This window comes from Populus alba, chromosome 13, assembly GCF_005239225.2.
Source record: "Populus alba chromosome 13, ASM523922v2, whole genome shotgun sequence".
In the NCBI taxonomy this organism is placed as follows: domain Eukaryota; kingdom Viridiplantae; phylum Streptophyta; class Magnoliopsida; order Malpighiales; family Salicaceae; genus Populus; species Populus alba.
Window position 1 is genome coordinate 13,410,922 of NC_133296.1, and position 19,780 is coordinate 13,430,701.

A 19,780-nucleotide genomic window follows, 5' to 3' on the forward strand; every position below is an offset into this window, starting at 1 on the left:
TAAATCCCAGGAAATTAATAAAACAGATTTATTTGCACCAGATAGAACTTCATACAATTTTTTTTTTTTTTTTCATATGAAACTCTGTCGAATTCATATATGGCTAAACTTTAGTACACAAGGTATAAAATCCATACCTAATATCATGAATTATCAAAATAATCATTTGAAGAAGAAAAAAAAAGGAGAAGACCAAATAAGAGTTTATCAAGGATGAAGCTCAATGAGAGCTCTTGTGCCAAGCACGTTATGTATCTTATAGCTGATGAAACCTGCATCAAAGAAGAGCTTAGCCCACTCCATTTCATTCCTTTCTAGGCCAGTAACAGTCACCATCATTTCTAGATCCCAAAGCAGTTGCGTTTCATTTGACTCCTCGCCGTTTTGGCTCCCTCTCACTATGTCTATGATTATCACCTTCCCAACCTTCTGCTGGCCCTTGCTCGTAATTACATGTTTGCATTGCGTTAGTATTTTCGCGCAGTCTTCATCACTCCAGTCATGCAGTGTCCACTGTTCATCATTTTCCATGATTAGGACATGTTACAATTACAAAATAAACTAAAAAAACTATCCAGGTTTCACAATGCATGCATTGTTCATCAAGACTCATTAAACTACTCACGTCATTATTCATAACTATTTTTACTTTTTTAGGTCCATGTAGTTTTTGTGCTTTGTGCTTCTTATTAAATAATATTTATGTAGTCTTTTTTATTAAGGATAGAATAGTACTTTCAATTTAACCTATATATACTTTATTTATATTGAGGTTAAGACTATGCACTCATAATATATAGATTATTCAGAATTTTAGCCTCCTTTTTGTGTTTGATTTCAATTATTTCAATATGATATTAGAGCTGGTTTTATGGAACGAAGCTTAATCCCGACCACAACTTAATTTTTTGGAGTGATATTTTGTCTTCCGCTTCTGCAAAAATTTGGTATTTCATCTTCCCTTCAACCTTTGTAATTTGATATTTGCATTTAGTTTCTATAATTATTTTGGTATTTCATTAAGATGATATTTGTTTAGTTTCTGTAATCTTTGTTCTTTGTGACCGTTGATTATGGCTACTAAAAGAGATGATTCGCTTTAGTCTATGAGTATGAGGTTAGATGGGAAGAACTATTTGTATTAGAGTTATGTAATGAGAAATTTTCTTCAGGGTAAGAAGATGTGGGGGTATGTTAGTGGAACTTATATGATACCTAAGAATATTGAGGAGGGTGATGTTGTTTTGATAGATACATGGGAAGCAAATAATGCAAAGATCATTACTTGGATCAACAATTCTGTTGAACATTCGATATGTATGCTGTTGGCGAAGTATGAGACAACAAAAGAGGTTTGAGATCATCTGCAAAGGTTATTCACACAATCAAATTTTGCGAAACAGTATCAATTAGAGAATGGCATACAAGCTATTCATCAAAAGAATATGAGTATTCAAGAGTTTTATTCTGCTATGACAGATCTTTAAGATCAATTGGCTCTTATATAATTGGCAGAATTAAAGGCATATGGTGCTTATATTGAGCGTAGAGGGCAACAACGATTGGTACAGTTTTTAACAGCACTTTGCAATGATTTGAAAAGACTTAGAGGTTTAATTCTGCATCGTTCTCCACTACCTTTTGTTGACTCTGTTGTTAGTGAGTTATTGGCTGAAGAAATACATCTTCAGTCTTATTCTGAAAAGGGAATTGTTTCTGCTTCAAATCTTTCAGTATTAGCAGTGTCTTTTAAGTCATTCTCTAATCATCAGAATAAGCCTTACACACGGGTTAGCTTTGATGAGTGCAGTTTCTGTAAGTAGAAAGGTTATTGGGAGGCTCAATGTCTTAAGTTGAGACAGCAGAATCAAGCTTAGAAGTCTGGCAATTAGTCACAATCTAATGCTCATAAACCACTTCAGAGTTATAAACCACCACACCATAACACTGCAACAGTAGCTTCCCCCATAATATTTTGGCTGGGTAATTTCATAACTTTCTCTCCTCGCAACCACAAGCAATGCATGCTGCTTCTTCTTCCAAAGGTATGTTGCCTCATAGTTCCTCAGGTATGTCACACTTTGAATAGGTCTTAGATTCTGGTGCTTCCCATCATGTCTATAGATTCCTCATCTTTTACCTTTGTGTCCCCTTTGTCCTCCATTCTTGTTATGATTATTGATGGCACTCTCATGTCCTTAAAAGGTGTTGGTTCTGTTGTCACACCTCACTTGTCTCTCCTTAATTTTTATCTTATTCCAAAACTAAAATTGAATCTTGCGTTTGTTGGTCAAATATGTGATTCTGGTGATCATTTAGTCCTGTTTTCTGGTTCGTTTTGTTGTATACAGGATCTGCAGTCTCAGAAGCTGATTGGAACAGGCCATAGGGAGAATGAACTATATATTTTGGATGAGTTAAAAGTGCCAGTTGCTGCTGCTACCACTGCCACTACTATCGTTGATTTGTCTTCCTTTCGTTTGAGTCTTTCATCTTCTAGTTTTTATTTATGGCATTCCTGTCTAGATCATGTTTTGTCTTCTCGTTTGAGATTTTTGGCATCCACAGGAGCTTTAGGAAATTTGAAAACTTGTGACATTTCTTATTGTAGTTGATGTTAATTAGCAAAAAATTTTGCCTTACCTTTTAATCAAAGTATTTATGTTTCTTCTTCACCATTTGATTTGATTCATTATGATGTATAGGGACCTTCTCTTGTTGCCACAAAAGGAGAGTCTCGATATTATGTCTTTTTTATTGATAATCATACTCATTATTATTGGGTTTATTTAATGAAACATTATTATGAATTCTTTAAGATATATGCAGCTTTTCGAGCTCTTATCAAAACTCAATATTTTGCTATGATCAAATGCTTTAGGTGTGATTTGGGTGGGGAATACACCTCTAATAAATTTTTTCAATTGCTTACCCTAATTATTCCTCATTTAGAGTCTTTGGTTGTACTTGTTTCGTTCTTCGTCCTATGTAGAACGAAGTAAGCTATCCTCTCGATCTGCTATTTGTGTCTTTCTGGGTTATGGTGAAGGTAAAAAGGATTATCGTTTTTTTGATCCAATAACTCAGAAACTTTATGTGTCTTGTCATATTGTATTCCTTGAGCATATATCTTTCTTTTCTATTTCATCCACTACTCATAGCCGACTAAATATGATCTTATTAATTTCTTTTGTTTTTTTCTTTAAAAATTATGTTATCATGGTTTTATATGTTGAAATGTGTTTCTTTATGCATGCTCTCACATATACACTAACAGAGTTTATTCTTGCATTACATTAAAAACCGTTATTACAAAATAGAATTATAAGTTACTCTTTTAAAAAATTAAAAGAATAAAAAAAGTTGTCTTTTCATTTACATTGTTCAAGAGGCAAGAATTTCTACATTTTGATCCTTTTTGTTTTCAAAATATACATTTCAATCATAAAGCTTTATTTATATTATATTTCAGTCCCTAGCTAACAATTGAGAGATGAGAAAGAGAGCCATCAAAAAGGGAAGGAGAGAGAGTTTTTGGTCAACCCTGTTTTGGCCACACAAAAAATATTGATCATAGTGTCAATGAGTTTATCTTGAAGAGAGGAGTTCATTGAAAATGATTTGATCCTTTAATCTTGTTGAAAAAAATAGTTCAGAATTCAAAAAGTTTGTTTAATCTTGGGTTCTTAGTTTGATTTAGGGCTGAGTATTTTCAGTTCGGTCCGGTTTTGGACCAAAATAAACAACCAAACCGATTTTTTAAAGATTTTAAACCAAACCGAACCAAAAACCGGTTCAAACTGATTAATTTTGGTTCAGTTAGATTTTTTTCCCTTCCAAACCAGTTTAAACCAAAATTATGATGCTCGAGCTAATTTCATATTCAATCCACTCCTTCTACAGGGAATGTTACAAGGCCTACCGGTTGCAAACAAATAGAAAGCAATTCCTAACTTTATGCATACACCCAAATCTCATCCTATTGAGGTCACTAAAGATTTGATCAAGTGCATGATAACTGGATTCAACTAAAAGCATTTCCAAAAGCAATTACCAAACATCACCATAGGGAAAGAATTAAACAGAAGCGTAAGCAGGTCTTGGCCAACAAATGAAACTACTAAAATTATCAAGCACAATAAAGCCACAAGATTTGGGCCAATAACATGCAAATCTAAGAGATGAGAGACAGAGATAGAGAACATGGAAGAGAAGAAGACAGATTTGAGAGATAAAAGACAGAGAATAAGTAGAGGAGGCGACTAAGAATGCATTTAGGTTTAGGTATATAAAACCCTTTCAAATTTGGGAGCCAAAGGAGCATAGAGCAGGAGCTTAACAACTAACAAGTAACAATCGTAGAGCTGGGCATGAAGAAAAAGCAAAGAGGAGAGATGCAGAGAGCAAAGGGAGGGGGGGCAGCTGAATGTTACTTTAGGTTAAGGGTTAAAAAACATTCTATTTATACTTGCTTTTTTCTTAAGTGCGTGCCTGGTTGAACTAATTCGGTTCAATCGGCTTCAGACTTTAGAAACCAAAACCAAACATAATCGAAACTTTTTTATGGTTTTTTAATCGGTTAATTTGGTTTTTTTTGTTCGATTTTTTTAGTTTTTTCGGTTTATCGGGTTTTTTGCTCACTCCTAGTTTGATTAAAGTGTGTGTGTGTTGAAAATAGAGTTATAGAAGTTCTTAAGATTTTTTTTTGGTAAAATTGTGTTAAATTTAGATTTCAAGGATCCAAAAACTCGAACCCTAATTTTTTTTATTACTAAATGAAGCTAGAAAGTGTTACAATGGACGATGTGTTATTTTTCTAGATAGACATGCAGGGCTAGCCTTGCAAGCCTAAGAGTGTCAGGCCTATATTTTGAAAGGCCAAACACTAGCATGCATGGTTTACCCCTTCAAAGCCTAGTCACACATAGGCTTCATTCTCGTGGCCCATCAAGTTTTTGTTTCTTTTCTATTTATTTGTTTATTTATATTTAAAATAAAAATAATTTTTAAATAAATAATACAATAATATTTAAAAGATCATGAGACCAACTCTAAAGAATGAAAATTTTAAAAAAAAATGGATATAAAAAATGGATATAAAAGAAGTATCGATATCAATTCAGGTTAACCTTTCAAACTCGTTATCCAGATTATAAAACTAGTATAAACCTAACGAAAAAATCATTAAGCCTAATTTCGAATCAACCATATGTTAAAGGATAAAATTAAAAAAAAAATCAATTTTAAGACAAAACCTAAAGCAAAAAAATAGTAATCAAAATAATGAGAACTAAAATTGACCCACCTTTAATTTTTGGTTTGACCAGCGCAAATTCCAAGAAGAGGAGAGAGAACAGAGGGGATAAGGGAAAAACAATGTCCACGTCTATTAACTAACTAGATACAACATGCATTACCCTAATGGAAAGCCTACGGCGCGATGCTTTAGAAGACAAGATGGAAGGTTGTTTTTGGCCACCAAAGGAGTTCACACGCGCCACTTGAATGCAATGGGCCTCCTTCACATGATGGTGTGTATGGTACACACACTAACCTAGTTGGCCTGCCTATTCATCATAGTCTGCTATATTTTTTCAGTTTCAATTTTGGTTCCTCAAAATCTAATTATTTTACATCAATATTGTACTTTCATTTTATATTTCCCAAATAGTCATAAATCAAGGGTCGGGATTCTCAATACATTGCAAGAACCTTATATCTAAGGGAAAAAAACAAATTACAAATTCAAGTCTTAAATAAAATCAATGTGAATGGATTGAATTAGAAAAATGACCCAAAAAATAAAATAAACTCATCCCCTAACCATACAAATGACTCCCTGATATTAACAAAAAAACAAAAGATTGAACTGTCTAACCTCAAATTCGGTATATAAAATCTCATTCTTTTAAATAAATGAAAAAAAAAATATTTTTTTGCAAAACTAAATATCAACAAGTGACATAACATTTCTCTGACACCTTAAGATTCTCATACACAGGCATGAAAAATAAATCACCAAGACCAATTGCAAAAGAGAAATGTTAAAGGACCAAATAAAAAAAATAAATTGAGGTACTAAAGTGTAAAAAATCATAGGAATCTAAAAGAGAGAGACATTGCTCAATGAACAATGAGTGAATAACTAAGCTCTTTTAAATAAAAATTACAATAATTTTTGAATGAACAATGTTTCATATAAATCATCAAAACCAATTGCAAATCAAAATAATTTTAAAGGATTAAATAAAAAAATTAAAGACTAAAGTGTGAAAAAATATAGGGAAAAAAAAACATGGTTAGAATAAACTGTATTTCTCCTCATATGCCTACCTTGAATCACCGAATCCTTTTAGTCATTTGTTAATAATAATAATTTAACGATTTGTGTGGAGAAATTATGGTTGCTTCTTGATTTCTTGTCTTTTGTCTGACCAGTTCAGTGCAATAGACCTAACCAATATTTTCTTTATATTAATATTCTTTTTAAATTATGGTTGCTTCTTAATTTCTTGTCTTTTGTCTGACCAGTTCAGTGCAATAGACAATGCCACCCTAACCAATATTTTCTTTATATTAATATTCTTTTTAAATTATGGTAGCTTCTTAATTTCTTGTCTTTGGTCTAACCAGTGCAATAGACTATGCCAACATAACCAATATTTTCTTTATGTTAATAATCTTGTTAAATTATGGTTGATAACAAGACAAAATCATACCATTTCAACTCTATCATTTAAAAGATGTATTTAGTTAATTTGTCATGTTAGGCGTATAATTGATGAATTCATGGACCAAATCAGCACTTAGGTTATGTGTAGACTTTTGACCTTCAATATAATATTATTTAGAAATACTCAAATTTGCAAGTCTTTTTTTAATAGTTTTTTTGTGTTTTCTTTTGTAATTTCTTTAGTGCTAAATAACCCTCGTCAACATGGTATGTGCTGCGTTAATTCGTTTTTGTTAATGAAAGGTAAGCATATATGCAAACTTACATGGAAACAGCAAGAAATTACTTTGAGTAAAATTACGTCTGCAGGAGGAACTGCCTCAAACATATTCCCTCCAACATACTTCAAGTTTTTGCTGCCTTGCAAGTCAGAAACCACACGCGGGAGATCAAACACAGTGCAGTCCATGTGCGCAAACGCTTCTGCGATGCCCTTGGCCATGGTTCCTGAGCAAAAAAAATAATATAATTATTCCGTGTACTATATGTCCAAAAAAAAAAAAGTTTAACATAAAAAAAAATGTTAAGTGATACTAGCAATTTTAAAGAATAGTAGAATCATTAAATCATTGAATTCAATAAATTCAGGTAATTAATAATATAATTAAAAAATATTAACAATAAATAAAAATACTAATAATAATAATTAATTATAAAAAAAATTAATAATATCATACATGATAGAAAAAAAAAAATTATTGAAGATTTATCATTGTTTTGCCGTGAACATCACTTCGTTATCAGAAAAAACTCACCAAAATATTTGAATAATGCAAAAACACCCCACTTTCCAATTTAATTAATAATTTATGTCTATTTAAATACTAATTTGTCTTTCTGTCCACTTATTATAACAAAAAAAAAACGATGAAAGTAAAAAAAATCCTAAAAGTCAATGAAAGATTTTTTTTATAATTTAATGGTAATTGAGTAATTTTATTGTACTTGTCAATTTAAATTGTTTTATTTTAATAGTAAATTAATTAATTATTTTACTTGTAAATAATTATGAAAAAAACATTATAAAGTCATATACCGCGTGAAACGAGCGGTAGCAGATGATCAAGAGAAAAAACATTATTAAGTCAGGTCAAAATACATGGAATATAATAATAATATTAAATATAATTAAAATGGGTAAATGTTTTCCTGTACACTGTATAATATAGTACATAATAAAATATTGAGTTATTTTATAGCTAAATTCACCATCAAGATTTTTGGTCTGGTATTTCAGCTAAACTTAAAACTCTTAAACTTTACATCATATCTACTTAAACTTGGATAATACAAGTTTGATATTATTATTAATATTAAAAATATTATTATTTTTATTATAACGAAAAGTGCTAATATAATAACTAATGAATTTGAAAAACATATTATTAATTATAGGTTTTTTTTCTTTTTAATTAATCTTTTTTTATTTAATTCAGTTTATTAATATTAATTTTTTTCTATTTAGTTATCACACTTTCATGACATTGATCCCAAGTTAGACGGGTTGACCTGGTTTGACAAGTTAAACCAATTGATTCATTTTTTTTTCTTTTTCTTAATTAGTTTTTTTCTTTCAATTTTATTTTTTAATATCAATTTGATCAAGAATTCTTAAATTTTATGATTTGTTTTGTTTACCGTTTATTAGATTATTGTGATCTTATAAGAGGATTTTACCGTACCCCTCCTTGCAAAGTACTATTTATTTGAATAATGTTTTGTTTTTTATTGTTTTTTTTAATTAATCTTTTTTTTTTAATTTTATTTTATGATATTAAATTATTTTTTTTATTATCATATTTTTATGATATAACCTTATAGCCAGATCCATATTCAAAAACTCCAAATCTGATGGTATAATCAAACTCACTTCAATTTTTATCATACAAATTTAATATTTTTATTAATATTATAAATATTATTTTTAAATCAGTCACTACAGTAGGCAAACCCAATACTCAATATAGGTTTACATAAAAACCTATCATTCTGCTATTAGATTTTTTTAATATTTTTTATACCAAAATAAAATTAACCCACGGCAGCACAAACTGAATTTATAGTAATATAGCTAAGACTTGAATGCCACCAACTCTACCACAGCTAGTGCTTGACACGTCACCCATAAGATAAGACAGCGAAATGACAGGCCCAGAGTTCATTGCTTGGAAAATTCAACCACCTTATCCTATATTTTGTTTTAAAACAATTTTAAAAAATATTGAAATTTTTTTAAGTTAATTTTTTAAAATAATTTTAGATTATTTTTATCTATTGATATAAAAATTAAATTTTAAAAAATAACTATCACAATAATAAATATTCTGCACCTGCGATCAATCCACTACTCTCGAGTCAATATTAATAAAACCGCGTGTTACAATCCCAGCGTTTGACATTGACATGGATATGGAAGTGTGACGCTAATAAAGGCAAACTAGTCCAAAGTCATAACAAACTTTGTAATTTTAATAATCAAGTTGAGATTATATTTAATTGAAGAGTAAAATTAATAAAAAAAGTTGATATATAAAAAAATAAAAACAACACTGTAATTAAATGATAAAATTAAAAGAATGATAAATTTTATAAAAAAAAAATCAAAACCAATAAAAATCAAATTGAAAAACATAATTCCATCATTTTGAAATGAATAATAAAATTGAAAACCACTAATAATTTTACAAAATAACTAAGGATAAAAATTAGAAACCCAAGGGATAGAGACCACATTGAAGAATATAATATTTAGTAAATTGAAATTGAATGATAAAATTAAAAATAATAAAAAATTTTATAAAATGACTAAGACCAAAAATTTAAAATCAAAAGAATAAAGATTGAAATTAAGACGTTAACAACAAAAAAAGCTAAGCTGTAATTTTTAAGAAAAGAGAGATTATGGAAAAAAATATATATATCCATCATTGTCAAACTAGACCACCAATAGAGACATGTGTCGCACCAATAAGAAAAGAACTTAGTGACGCTTTCAACAACATGGTGGAAAAGCTTTTTTGGATGCCAAAAGGTGTCGCGCATGTCGCTTGAAAGGCATAGGTGTCCTCCACATGTCCACCTTTTTTTTTATTTTTCCAAATATAGAATTGCCCCTAAGCCAACTTTGTAATTACAAAATAATCATTGTGAAAAACCAAAAATGCCATTTGACCTCAAGCTTTGTTTTTTTATTTTAAGGGTATTTTTGTAGTTTCACTTTGCTTTTTAATTGTTTATTATTTTTATATTTGTGCAAAAACCCTAAGCTGTAATTTTTAAGAAAAGAGAGAATGAAAAAAAAAATGTCTATCAGTACCAAACTAGACCACCAATAGAAAGACATGTGTCGCACCAATAAGAAAAGGACTTAGTGGCGCTTTCAACAACATGGTAGAAGGGCTTTTTGGGATGCCGAAAGGTATCGCACGCGTTGCTTGAAAGGCATGAGTGCCTTCCACATGTTAACCTTCTTTTATTTTTTCAAATATAAAATTTCCCTTAAGCCAACTTTGTAGTTACAAAATAATCATTGTGAAAAACCAAAAACGCCATTTGACCTCAGGTTTTATTTTTTTTTATTTTAAGGGTATTTTTGTAGTTTCACTTTGCTTTTTAATAGTTTATTATTTTTATATTTGTGCAAAAACCCTAAGTTGTAATTTTTAAGAAAAGAGAGATAATGAAAAAAAAAATGTTTATCGGTACCAAATTAGACCACCAATAGAGACATGTGTTGCACCAATAAGAAAAGGATTTAGTGGCGCTTTCAACAACAAGGTAGAAGGGCTTTTTTGGATGCCAAAAGGTGTCACACGCGTCGCTTGAAAGGCATGGTTGCCTTCCACATGTCCACCTTTTTTTTATTATTTCAAATATAGAATTGTCCCTAAGCCAACTTTGTAATTACAAAATAATCATTGTGAAAAACTGAAAACGCCATATGACCTCAGGCTTTATTTTTTTATTTTAAGGGTATTTTTGTAGTTTCACTTTGCTTTTTAATTTTTTATTATTTTTATATTTGTGCAAAAACCAAAGTTGCCCCTCGGCTTAAATGATAATAGCCAAAAAACGATTATGAAAATACAAAAATATCCATTGACACTAGGTTTAATGTTTTTAATGACAAATAAGCCATTAAAAACATTATTATATTATTTAACACCCTTCAAAGTTAATTTTGAATTTTTGGATGGTGGGACAAAAACATTATTATATTATTTAAGTGAAAAAGAACTATAGATTTGTAACTACTATACTTTCTTAAGAGGTTTTAGGTTTTTTTTTTAATATTTTCTTGACCCTTCTTTCCTCCTTGCGAAAGCATTAGGTTCCTTTTTTTTATATAGTGTTTTGAAACATGAATTATAAACAGTGTTTTCTAAAAATAAATTTAAATTATTTTTGTTTAAAATTAATTTTTTTAATGTTTTCGGATCATTTTAATATACTGATATCAAAAATAATTAAAAAAGCTTATTTTGATATATTTTGAAGTAAAATACACTTTAAATCATAATTATTACCACACTCTTAAACAACCGTTATATAATATGTTAATTGGTTTAAGTTAATGTTTGCGGTCATCAAGGAAATGTACACAACCAAAAACCAAAAAGCAAGTTTTATACGTGGAGGAGCTATCCTTTTTATGAAATCCACTTACATTGACTTTTGTTATCATCTTAAATTCTATCAAGTTTTATACTTGATAGATTTATCTAGAATTTAGATGCGTTGATTTTTAAAATTTAAACACAAAATGGCTACGTTTTCTTATGTGAAAGCTAATATAAGGATATTAAAATTTATAACTATAAGAAGTTGATCAGATGGTTATGAACATTTGGTTGTTCAAGGCAATACTTAGAAGATTTTATTAAAGTTTTCTAAATATACTAGATCAATGTGAGAGATATATCTTTAAAATAAACAAATCAAACTTGAATGATAAAAAAACACTAAAATTACTATTTATCTTGATATTTATTCTTGCCAATATTCGTTTTGAAGGTATATAAATATGTAAATTGCGACGCATTTTCATCCGTCTCCTTTCTTTCTTGATATATATTTTCATATAACTAGAAAAAATATAGATTCATAATATAGAATCATTCAACTGAGTATTAGTTGGTGGCTTACTCTCATCACTAGAAAATTAGAAAGAATTGACAGAATATTTCTTCGCCATTATGGACAAACTTATGTCTACAATCACTATTCCAATGGAATAGCTGATGGAAAAATGTCACCAGCAATAAGATTCTATTGGTAAATTTTTTTAATGGGATTGCTGATGAAATATTCAGACCAAAAAATTAGATTTTACAGTCTATTTTTTGTTGGGAGTTCCATCAACAACATTAAGTACTAACAAAAATTTTTGTTAGAAATTCACCTTAATTGTCGACGAAATATTCCATTGCATATTTCATTAAAAATATTTATTCACCTATTCCATCGGACTGTGAGTGCTCATTTTTTATGGCATCACTGACATAATATTTCAACGGACTATACCATCGGTGTTTCCGTTAAAAATTCCAAAACCTCCTATAACTTTGCAGCGAAATATGACCAAACATTGCTGATGGAAATGCCAACATAATAGTCAATTCTATTGATATTTCTATAAGAATGTCAAATTTGTTTTGTGTTTCTTTGTTGGTATAATCCCCAAAAATGCATTTAGGATTACAATCTTAGAGCTTAAAAAAAAAATTGAGATAATTTCAAATTATTTTATATATATATAATTTATTGAATTTGTATTCTTAAGAAAAAAAACTTACATTTTTACTTCAAAAAATTTTAAAACTCTTTGCAAAAGTGAATTAAATTTTCACTGGCATCTATGAAGAATTTCAGTTAAAAATACTATATTTCAAATCTTTAAAAGAGATTTTTGGTGAATACTAATAATCAAATCAAACAAACACTTAGTATTTGTTAAAAAACATGATAGTTCAAGAATAAGATTGATCATTTATCAAATTGATAGTTGATGTTTTAGAATGTGTTTGGTATATTGTGGTGAAAATGTTGTTTGTAAAGTTTTTAATTTAATTTTTTTTACTTAAAATTATTTATAGTATTTTTGTATAGTTTGAATATGCGATAAGAATAAATTTAAAAATATAAAAAAATATTTATTATATTTTAAAATAAAAAAATATTTTAAAATATAATTATTGCCGTAATAGAAAATAGGCGTTGCCGTGTTCTGAATATATCACAATCCTAACAGGGTAAAAATGCCATTATATCCCAACTTGGCCATGAAAAGCAATAAATCACAGGATCAACTACTTTTGTTCACCCACCTACGGTATTTGGCCAGAAGATTTCTTTTTATATATTTTATACTAAAATGGTATTTTTAACCATAGCTTGACAAATAAACACAAAAGGGGATGTATTGATCCAGATTATTGTGTGATTTTCCACAGTACCTCATTCTTTTCATCAAAATTCTTTGTATCAAAGAGACTGCAAAGGTAGAATTTCAGAGCGAGGAATTAGAGAGAGTATATTTATTAACTAAAAACACAAAAGAAATTGTGTTTTTACTATGAATCACATCATTATTATATAATAGAATTGTTTCGTTGTTTATTATTTTACTGTTCATAAAGATATAAATCATTATAGATGGGAGCAATATAATGATATAATTATCCTTGCCAAAAAAACTTACTAAGCATGCAGCTACGAGATTGTCCTTTTTATGAAATACATTTGGCATTGAAAGAATGGTTTGTTCGGGTTTTTTTTAGTGCAATATAGATATTGATTTGCCATTCAGGACATAAAATTTTAATATTTGGGTTGGGGGCTTCTTTTGCCTTCTCAAGAAAAATAAATATGGTTGTCAAACCTCAGGCACATGGCATAGCTGCCAGACACCTAGCATTGGGGTTATGCATGTCTACCATACCCTAGACACTCGAGTCTGGCAAAACAACCACACCATAAATGCTCGGGTCAGGCATGACTGTTAGATCCTAGCGTCTTGGATCTGGAACGTCATGGGTCTGACAGGGGCACCAGAGCCATGTTGATTGAGTTAGGCAAGGGATGTCATACCAAGAAATTTGGGTTTGGCACCAATAGACCCAAGTAACATGGATCTGTCAAAGCAGCTTTTTGAACAAAACATGTTGTTTCATTTTAAAAAAAATGATGTCAAAAAGTTTTTGTTTCCAATTCAGTCTTTAATTTTTTATTTGTTCAATCACGCCCTCTAATGCAACCATATTATTCAATATTTTTTCTCACATTTACCTATTATTTTTCCTATGTTTTATATATATAATGCCTTGATATTCTTTGTTTTATGTTTTGAAGGTATTTTTGGATGTAAGACTAAACAAGAAGTAAATTGGAGATAATTGGCAGATTTGACCTCCAATTGATGTTTTGTGCAGAAATTTAGCTCTAGTGGTCAAAATAAAGTGATTCTAGTGGCATTATAAAGATAACATTCATGCCTTTCTATAAGTATATGGAAAGAAAAATAAAAATAGAAAGAGAATGGAAATCGTAAACTTCAAAGAAAAATCTCGCATTTTGCCAATGTTGACCTTTGGGCATTCTGATTTGAATATCTCAAGCTAGAAAAGTTCATTTGATGCAAACTCAATTTTGTTGGATTCCTAACTCGAAGACCTATTCGGCTACTAAAGTTCACTAGAAAAAGATCTCATATGAGAGAGATATAAGTTTTCTAAGATGACATATTAATTATACAGGCAGACAGGTTTTGTGAAGAAACAACTCCAAAATACTTCTAAAAGCATCCAAACCGACATCTAGGTCTTTATTTCAACAATTTAGCTCCTTTAAGTCCAAAGTCAAAGCTTGGAGATTTTATGCAAGGTTATTTCTCCTTTTTTAGAAAAATAGTTATTACACTACTTAAATGTAAATTGTCTACTTAAGAAAATATTATTTTGTAGAAAAAGAAAATTAGGGTTTCCTATCAAATAAAAAGAAAGAGAGAAAGGAAAGAGAGGGTCAGCCATAAAGAGAAGAGAAAATGCACCCTTTATTCCAAAAACCCAAAATCATGCATTCTTCTTTTCTTTTGATTAGTTATTCAATAGAGATACAGGGTTAAGCTCTTTTTCTTGGTTGCAAGGACATAGAAACCTTTGGATTTCAAGAACTGTAAGATTTATTTTACCTTTTCTTTTCAGTTTATATGATGAATATGTTTGTTTTTCTATGTTTATTTTCTGTGATTGTTTGTTTTAATTGCTGGAGCGGACTCTAATTTATTATTATAAACAATGTATTGTTAAGTTTGCTATCAAAATCGTAGTTGTTGTATATAAACTTGTGAAACAACTAAGTTTAATAATCGTATTGCATATATGTTATTAATCTTATGAAAAATATTCGATCAAATCAAACATGTACTGCAGACAGTTATATGCCTAGATTATTTAACTTATCTAGTTTTTAAGGCTGCCATTCAATTAAATTACTAGTGCGGACAATGTAGTTATTTGATGATTAGGGTTAGTTACACTGCAGATCGGTTAACTAACTAACATTAAAGAAAAGATAAATATTCAGAATATAAAATGATGTATCATTTCAATTATTGGTTTTGATTTTTGTAGGTGAACGTCTACTTGAAATCAAGGTTTGTTATCTTGATTGTTTTCTGATTTATTTAATTTAGCTTGAATATTTTATTCTATTTTAGCCTAGATAATCTCCAAACTCCCCCAAAATTGCATATTGTCTAGCATAAAAATCTGAATTAAACCTGTCTCATGGGATTGACCCCTTGTTTGCTCTATACTATATTATTTATTTAAGTTAAGGTAATTAATTTGCATGACTACGACATCGCAACACCCTCAATTGAGATTTTGATTTTAATAATCAATTCAAATGCTTCCCTGTCAAATTCAAATGTCAGCCTTGAAGTTGGCCGCCTTTTTCACTTTGATCATTGGTTTTGAATTTGTGTATTTTAACCCTCAATTGATCAATAAACTTCTAATTTTTTTAATTTAGCTCTTAATTTGGTCAAAATTCAGCCCCTATATTCCCGTCTCTTTTTCCAATTTGGTCCGTGGTCTTACATTTCATTAGTCAAGTCCTTAACTGCCCATCAAACTTTAATATTTATGCAATTAAGCCCCTAATTTGACCAAATTAACTCTTAAAAATATATTTTTGTCAATTTATTCACTGATATCAGGATTAGGAATAAAAATATATATACTAATTTTTTTTTAGTAGCTACGAATTTTTACCAACGTCAAAGTTGAAAATATTCGTGGTAGAATTTTTACCAACGCCAGAGTCGAAATTATTCGGAGTTGGAATTATTCAGGATCGAATATTCATTAGCGCCAGAGTCAGGAATATTATAAACAAATCATCATAGCATAAGCGAATAAATGTTTAGCAATTTAAGACAAAACCAGCAATGCAGTCTGCCTCAGGCAAAACGTTTAAGGGGTGATAATATCCCCCCTTTTACATAACCAGTCTCATACCATAGAATCTTTGTTGACCAATTAGGGTTCCAAGTGATCATAATATTAGGTGGCGACTCCTCAAACAAGACATTTTCCTTTAAAAGAACCAGATGCCAGAAATCTGTTCTTTTTCCATAATCGAGAATTATTTTTAGGGCCGTCGTGATGTCGGGTGCGACATATTTCAGGTACACATTGGATTATGAAAGATATTATGCTGGTTACACAACAGTATTAGAAGGGTATAGTGATGCATATTAGATATCTAACACTAAGAATTCAAAATCCATTAGCGGATATGTCTTTACACATAGTGGAGTAATTTGGTCATAAAAATCCTCTAAGTAAAATTGTATCATAGGATACATGATGGAATCAGATTTTATGTTGGTTAGAATCAGTGCCAATAATTTATATCCATTGCGACAATTAGTCTTAAGTTGAAAGCAATATATAATTCTCAATCTAGACATATACATCATAGATATAATATCATTAAATACTTATTATCAAATGAAATTATTTTCATTGACTATGAAAATCCAAAGTAAAATATTGCAAATCCATTGACCAAAGATTTATTAATAGATCTTATGTATAATTCATCGAAGGGAAAAGGTTTAAAAACTTAAAAGATAAAAGAGTATAATGATGGTGACCACAACTAGTTGATTAAAGATTCCAAAATCCAGATTCAAATAGAAAACTAAGTCATATAATATTTTTGGTAGCATTAAAAAATTATTATTTCCTATTTATTTCTATGATGAAATAGGTGTTAGCTGTAGTGTGATAAAATAGTGAGTTGTGCTCTTATTTATTTTTATATGTTGGTATACCAAATAGAGTATAAATGAATACTCTTAATGAAAAATCATTTATATAAGTGAGAAATGTGGTCATTTCTTTGAGAACTTTGATAAAGGCAGATTTCTATAAAAACATCCATAAATCCAGGATTTGTTTAGGGCTAAAATGAACATAATAATGAGAATCAAAGTAAATATCTAGGTAGAAAACTATGTGAATATTATTGTCTTGGTTACACTAAAGGTTGAATAGTTTAAGACATCGCGTTCCCTATTTAATCAAGTAAATATGATAGTTTTTCACTAAGAAATGCTTAAAGTTAAAAGAAACCCATCTTGATGTAGTGATCCACCAAATTAGTATCTCTCTATAAATTTTCAAGTCGTTTATACTAGTCGGGCAATTTTCATTTATTTAGAGAATTGTTGAAATTTGTTTTAATAAAACATGTTTAAAAGGCATATCTAAGATCAAATTTAAAGTGGTGTCCACTCACTTTTAAGGTCGAAACTTTGTTAAAAATTATTCTCCAACAAAAATTTATTAATATGAAACATTAATATGATTAAAATAAGTTATGGGTGAATGAGAATTGATCTCAAAGAACTATTAGTTGACATATTATTGTAAAAACAAAAACCCTTTATTCTACATAGAAAAGAAATAAGAATTTTTTTTGGTTTATATAGTGGGAAGTTAAGGAGTCATAAATGAGTCTTAACAAAGTAGTATGAGTTTAACCCACACATGCGTGATTACATCGGCTAAGCTTTGGCTCGAGCTCCTTCATCCAAGTTTCAGGTCTTTAGTCTTAGTTTTGGGTTTTTTTTTATAACATATTTGGATCATGAATTTAGGTTTATTATAAAATAATTCTTTAGCTAATAAATAATTATTTTTTGCTAGCCCAACTTTCTTTGCTTTCTCTCTTTATATTTTTTGTAATTTTTAAATTTTACTTTCATTAATATCTTGTTTATGCTTTTCAATCTTGGTTTTGGGTTATTTTTTGCTAACATATTTTGATCTTGAATTTGGGTTTATTATAAAATAACTCTTTGGCTCATAAAAGTAGCATACATGCTCTCTGAACACACATGAATTTAATGTAAAACAAGAAGAAGATATGCATAATCTCCTTTGAAAACGATATCCATAATCTTATAATACATTTAACTCCACAAAAACATGCAAAAGGGTGTGGTCATTATTGAGCTGTGAAGATCTTCAATATCTATAACTTTATTAGAGCAAAACCCCTTTTCTTTTCTCTACTTTTTTTATGTTTTATCATATCCACAACATTCTCTCATCTTTGTAACCTCTTGTCGTTCAATAGAGAAAAGAAGCGTTCGTCTTTGAAAAAAATACAGTATTTAATTTTGTTCTTAGATTTTATCAAACTATAAAACAAGCACAACAATGAAAAAAAGATGGAGTGATGGATGGTGGGTGAAACCTGGCAATTGCACTTTGGATTTTGGATTTCAAACTTGGTGGAAAAGGAGTTATAAGTAAGGAAAATTAATTCTCAATTTAACACTAATGTATTGTGTAATTTATCACTTGAATCCTAAAGTTTGAGAGTGAATTGATAACTATATAATATGTTAGGGATTAAATGTGAGGTGTCTCCCTCTCATAATCATATTAAAGTGTAAAGTGACATAAATAGAATGTATTTCAAAAGCAGACTTAAATTAAGGTTTACTTGTACAATGATTCAATATTTTTATTTAACAAAAGCTTCAAAATTAAATAAGAAATATTTGTCAGCTTTATGAAATTAAAATTGTCTATACTTCACAAAACATTTTAAGTGTAAAATAAAAATTGTTAAAGATCTTACTCGTTTTATATATATATATATATATATATATATATATATATATATATATATATATATATATATAAAATTTTCATTTGTAGTTTTCATCAATTCCTTTATTCGTGCTAAGAAAGCGTTTGAAAATATGGGCTAACCCGCGATTTTAAAAAATTTAAATTTAATTTTTGCTAAATTTTTTTTTTTTTAATATTTTGGATCGTTTTGATACGTTAATTTTAAAAATAATTTTTTTTTTAAAAAAAATCATTTTGATACATTTCAAAATGATAAACATTTTAAAAAGCAACTGCAACCATATTTTTAAACAGGCCAGACGGTTATACACGTTCGGAACATTGTTTAATTTAATTCAATTCTGTCAATCTAACTTCCTGAATCGATAACCAGTTCAAACCAACCGATTTCGGTTTGGTTCAGTTATTTTATATTAAAAACCAAAACTCAACCGACCGGTTTTGGTTTGATTTGGTTTAATTAAATATCGGTCCAATTTGATTATTTTATGTTAAAAACCAAAAACTATATTGTTATTTGGGGTTTTTTTGGACTTTTCTAATGGATTTGGTTTTGATTCAGTTCGGTTTTTTCAGTTTGGTTTGTTTTTTTAGTTTCAAGCTTATGAAACCAAACCAAACTGAATATTTTTTAAAATATTCTAAAAGATTTAATCGATTTTTTTCATGGTTTAGTTTTTTCAATTATTTTATTTTTTATTTTCTCAGTTTAATCGATATTTTAATTTTTTGCTCACCCTAATTTGACCTGTTAAAAACCTAAAATGATTTGAGACTCGGTTGTTCTAGGTAAAACTCGATTAAAATTCTATTAATATTTTTAAAAATAAATTATTAAAACAACATTATTTTGATATTATTTTTAAAATAT

General features: G+C 29.0%; 1 protein-coding gene across 1 annotated transcript; it reads right to left on the bottom strand.

The window, feature by feature from the left end:
* Nucleotides 1-207: 207 nt before the first annotated feature.
* On the bottom strand, nucleotides 208-7,175 carry LOC140954413 (trans-resveratrol di-O-methyltransferase-like). Its single transcript, XM_073403834.1, has 2 exons — nucleotides 7,035-7,175; nucleotides 208-513 (listed from the first exon to the last, which is right to left on the bottom strand). Exons 1-2 carry the CDS (start codon nucleotides 7,173-7,175, stop codon nucleotides 208-210), a joined length of 447 nt encoding a protein of 148 aa, XP_073259935.1.
* Between the last annotated feature and the right edge of the window lie 12,605 nt (nucleotides 7,176-19,780).

Excerpts from the sequence above, each read along its gene's own strand:
- LOC140954413 (XM_073403834.1), bottom strand. The coding sequence starts at position 7,175 with ATGGCCAAGGGCATCGCAGAAGCGTTTGCGCACATGGACTGCACTGTG. Across the intron at positions 514-7,034 it reads AGGCAGTTCCTCCTGCAGAC|TGGACACTGCATGACTGGAG; the intron begins GTAATTTTACTC and ends AATGATGAACAG.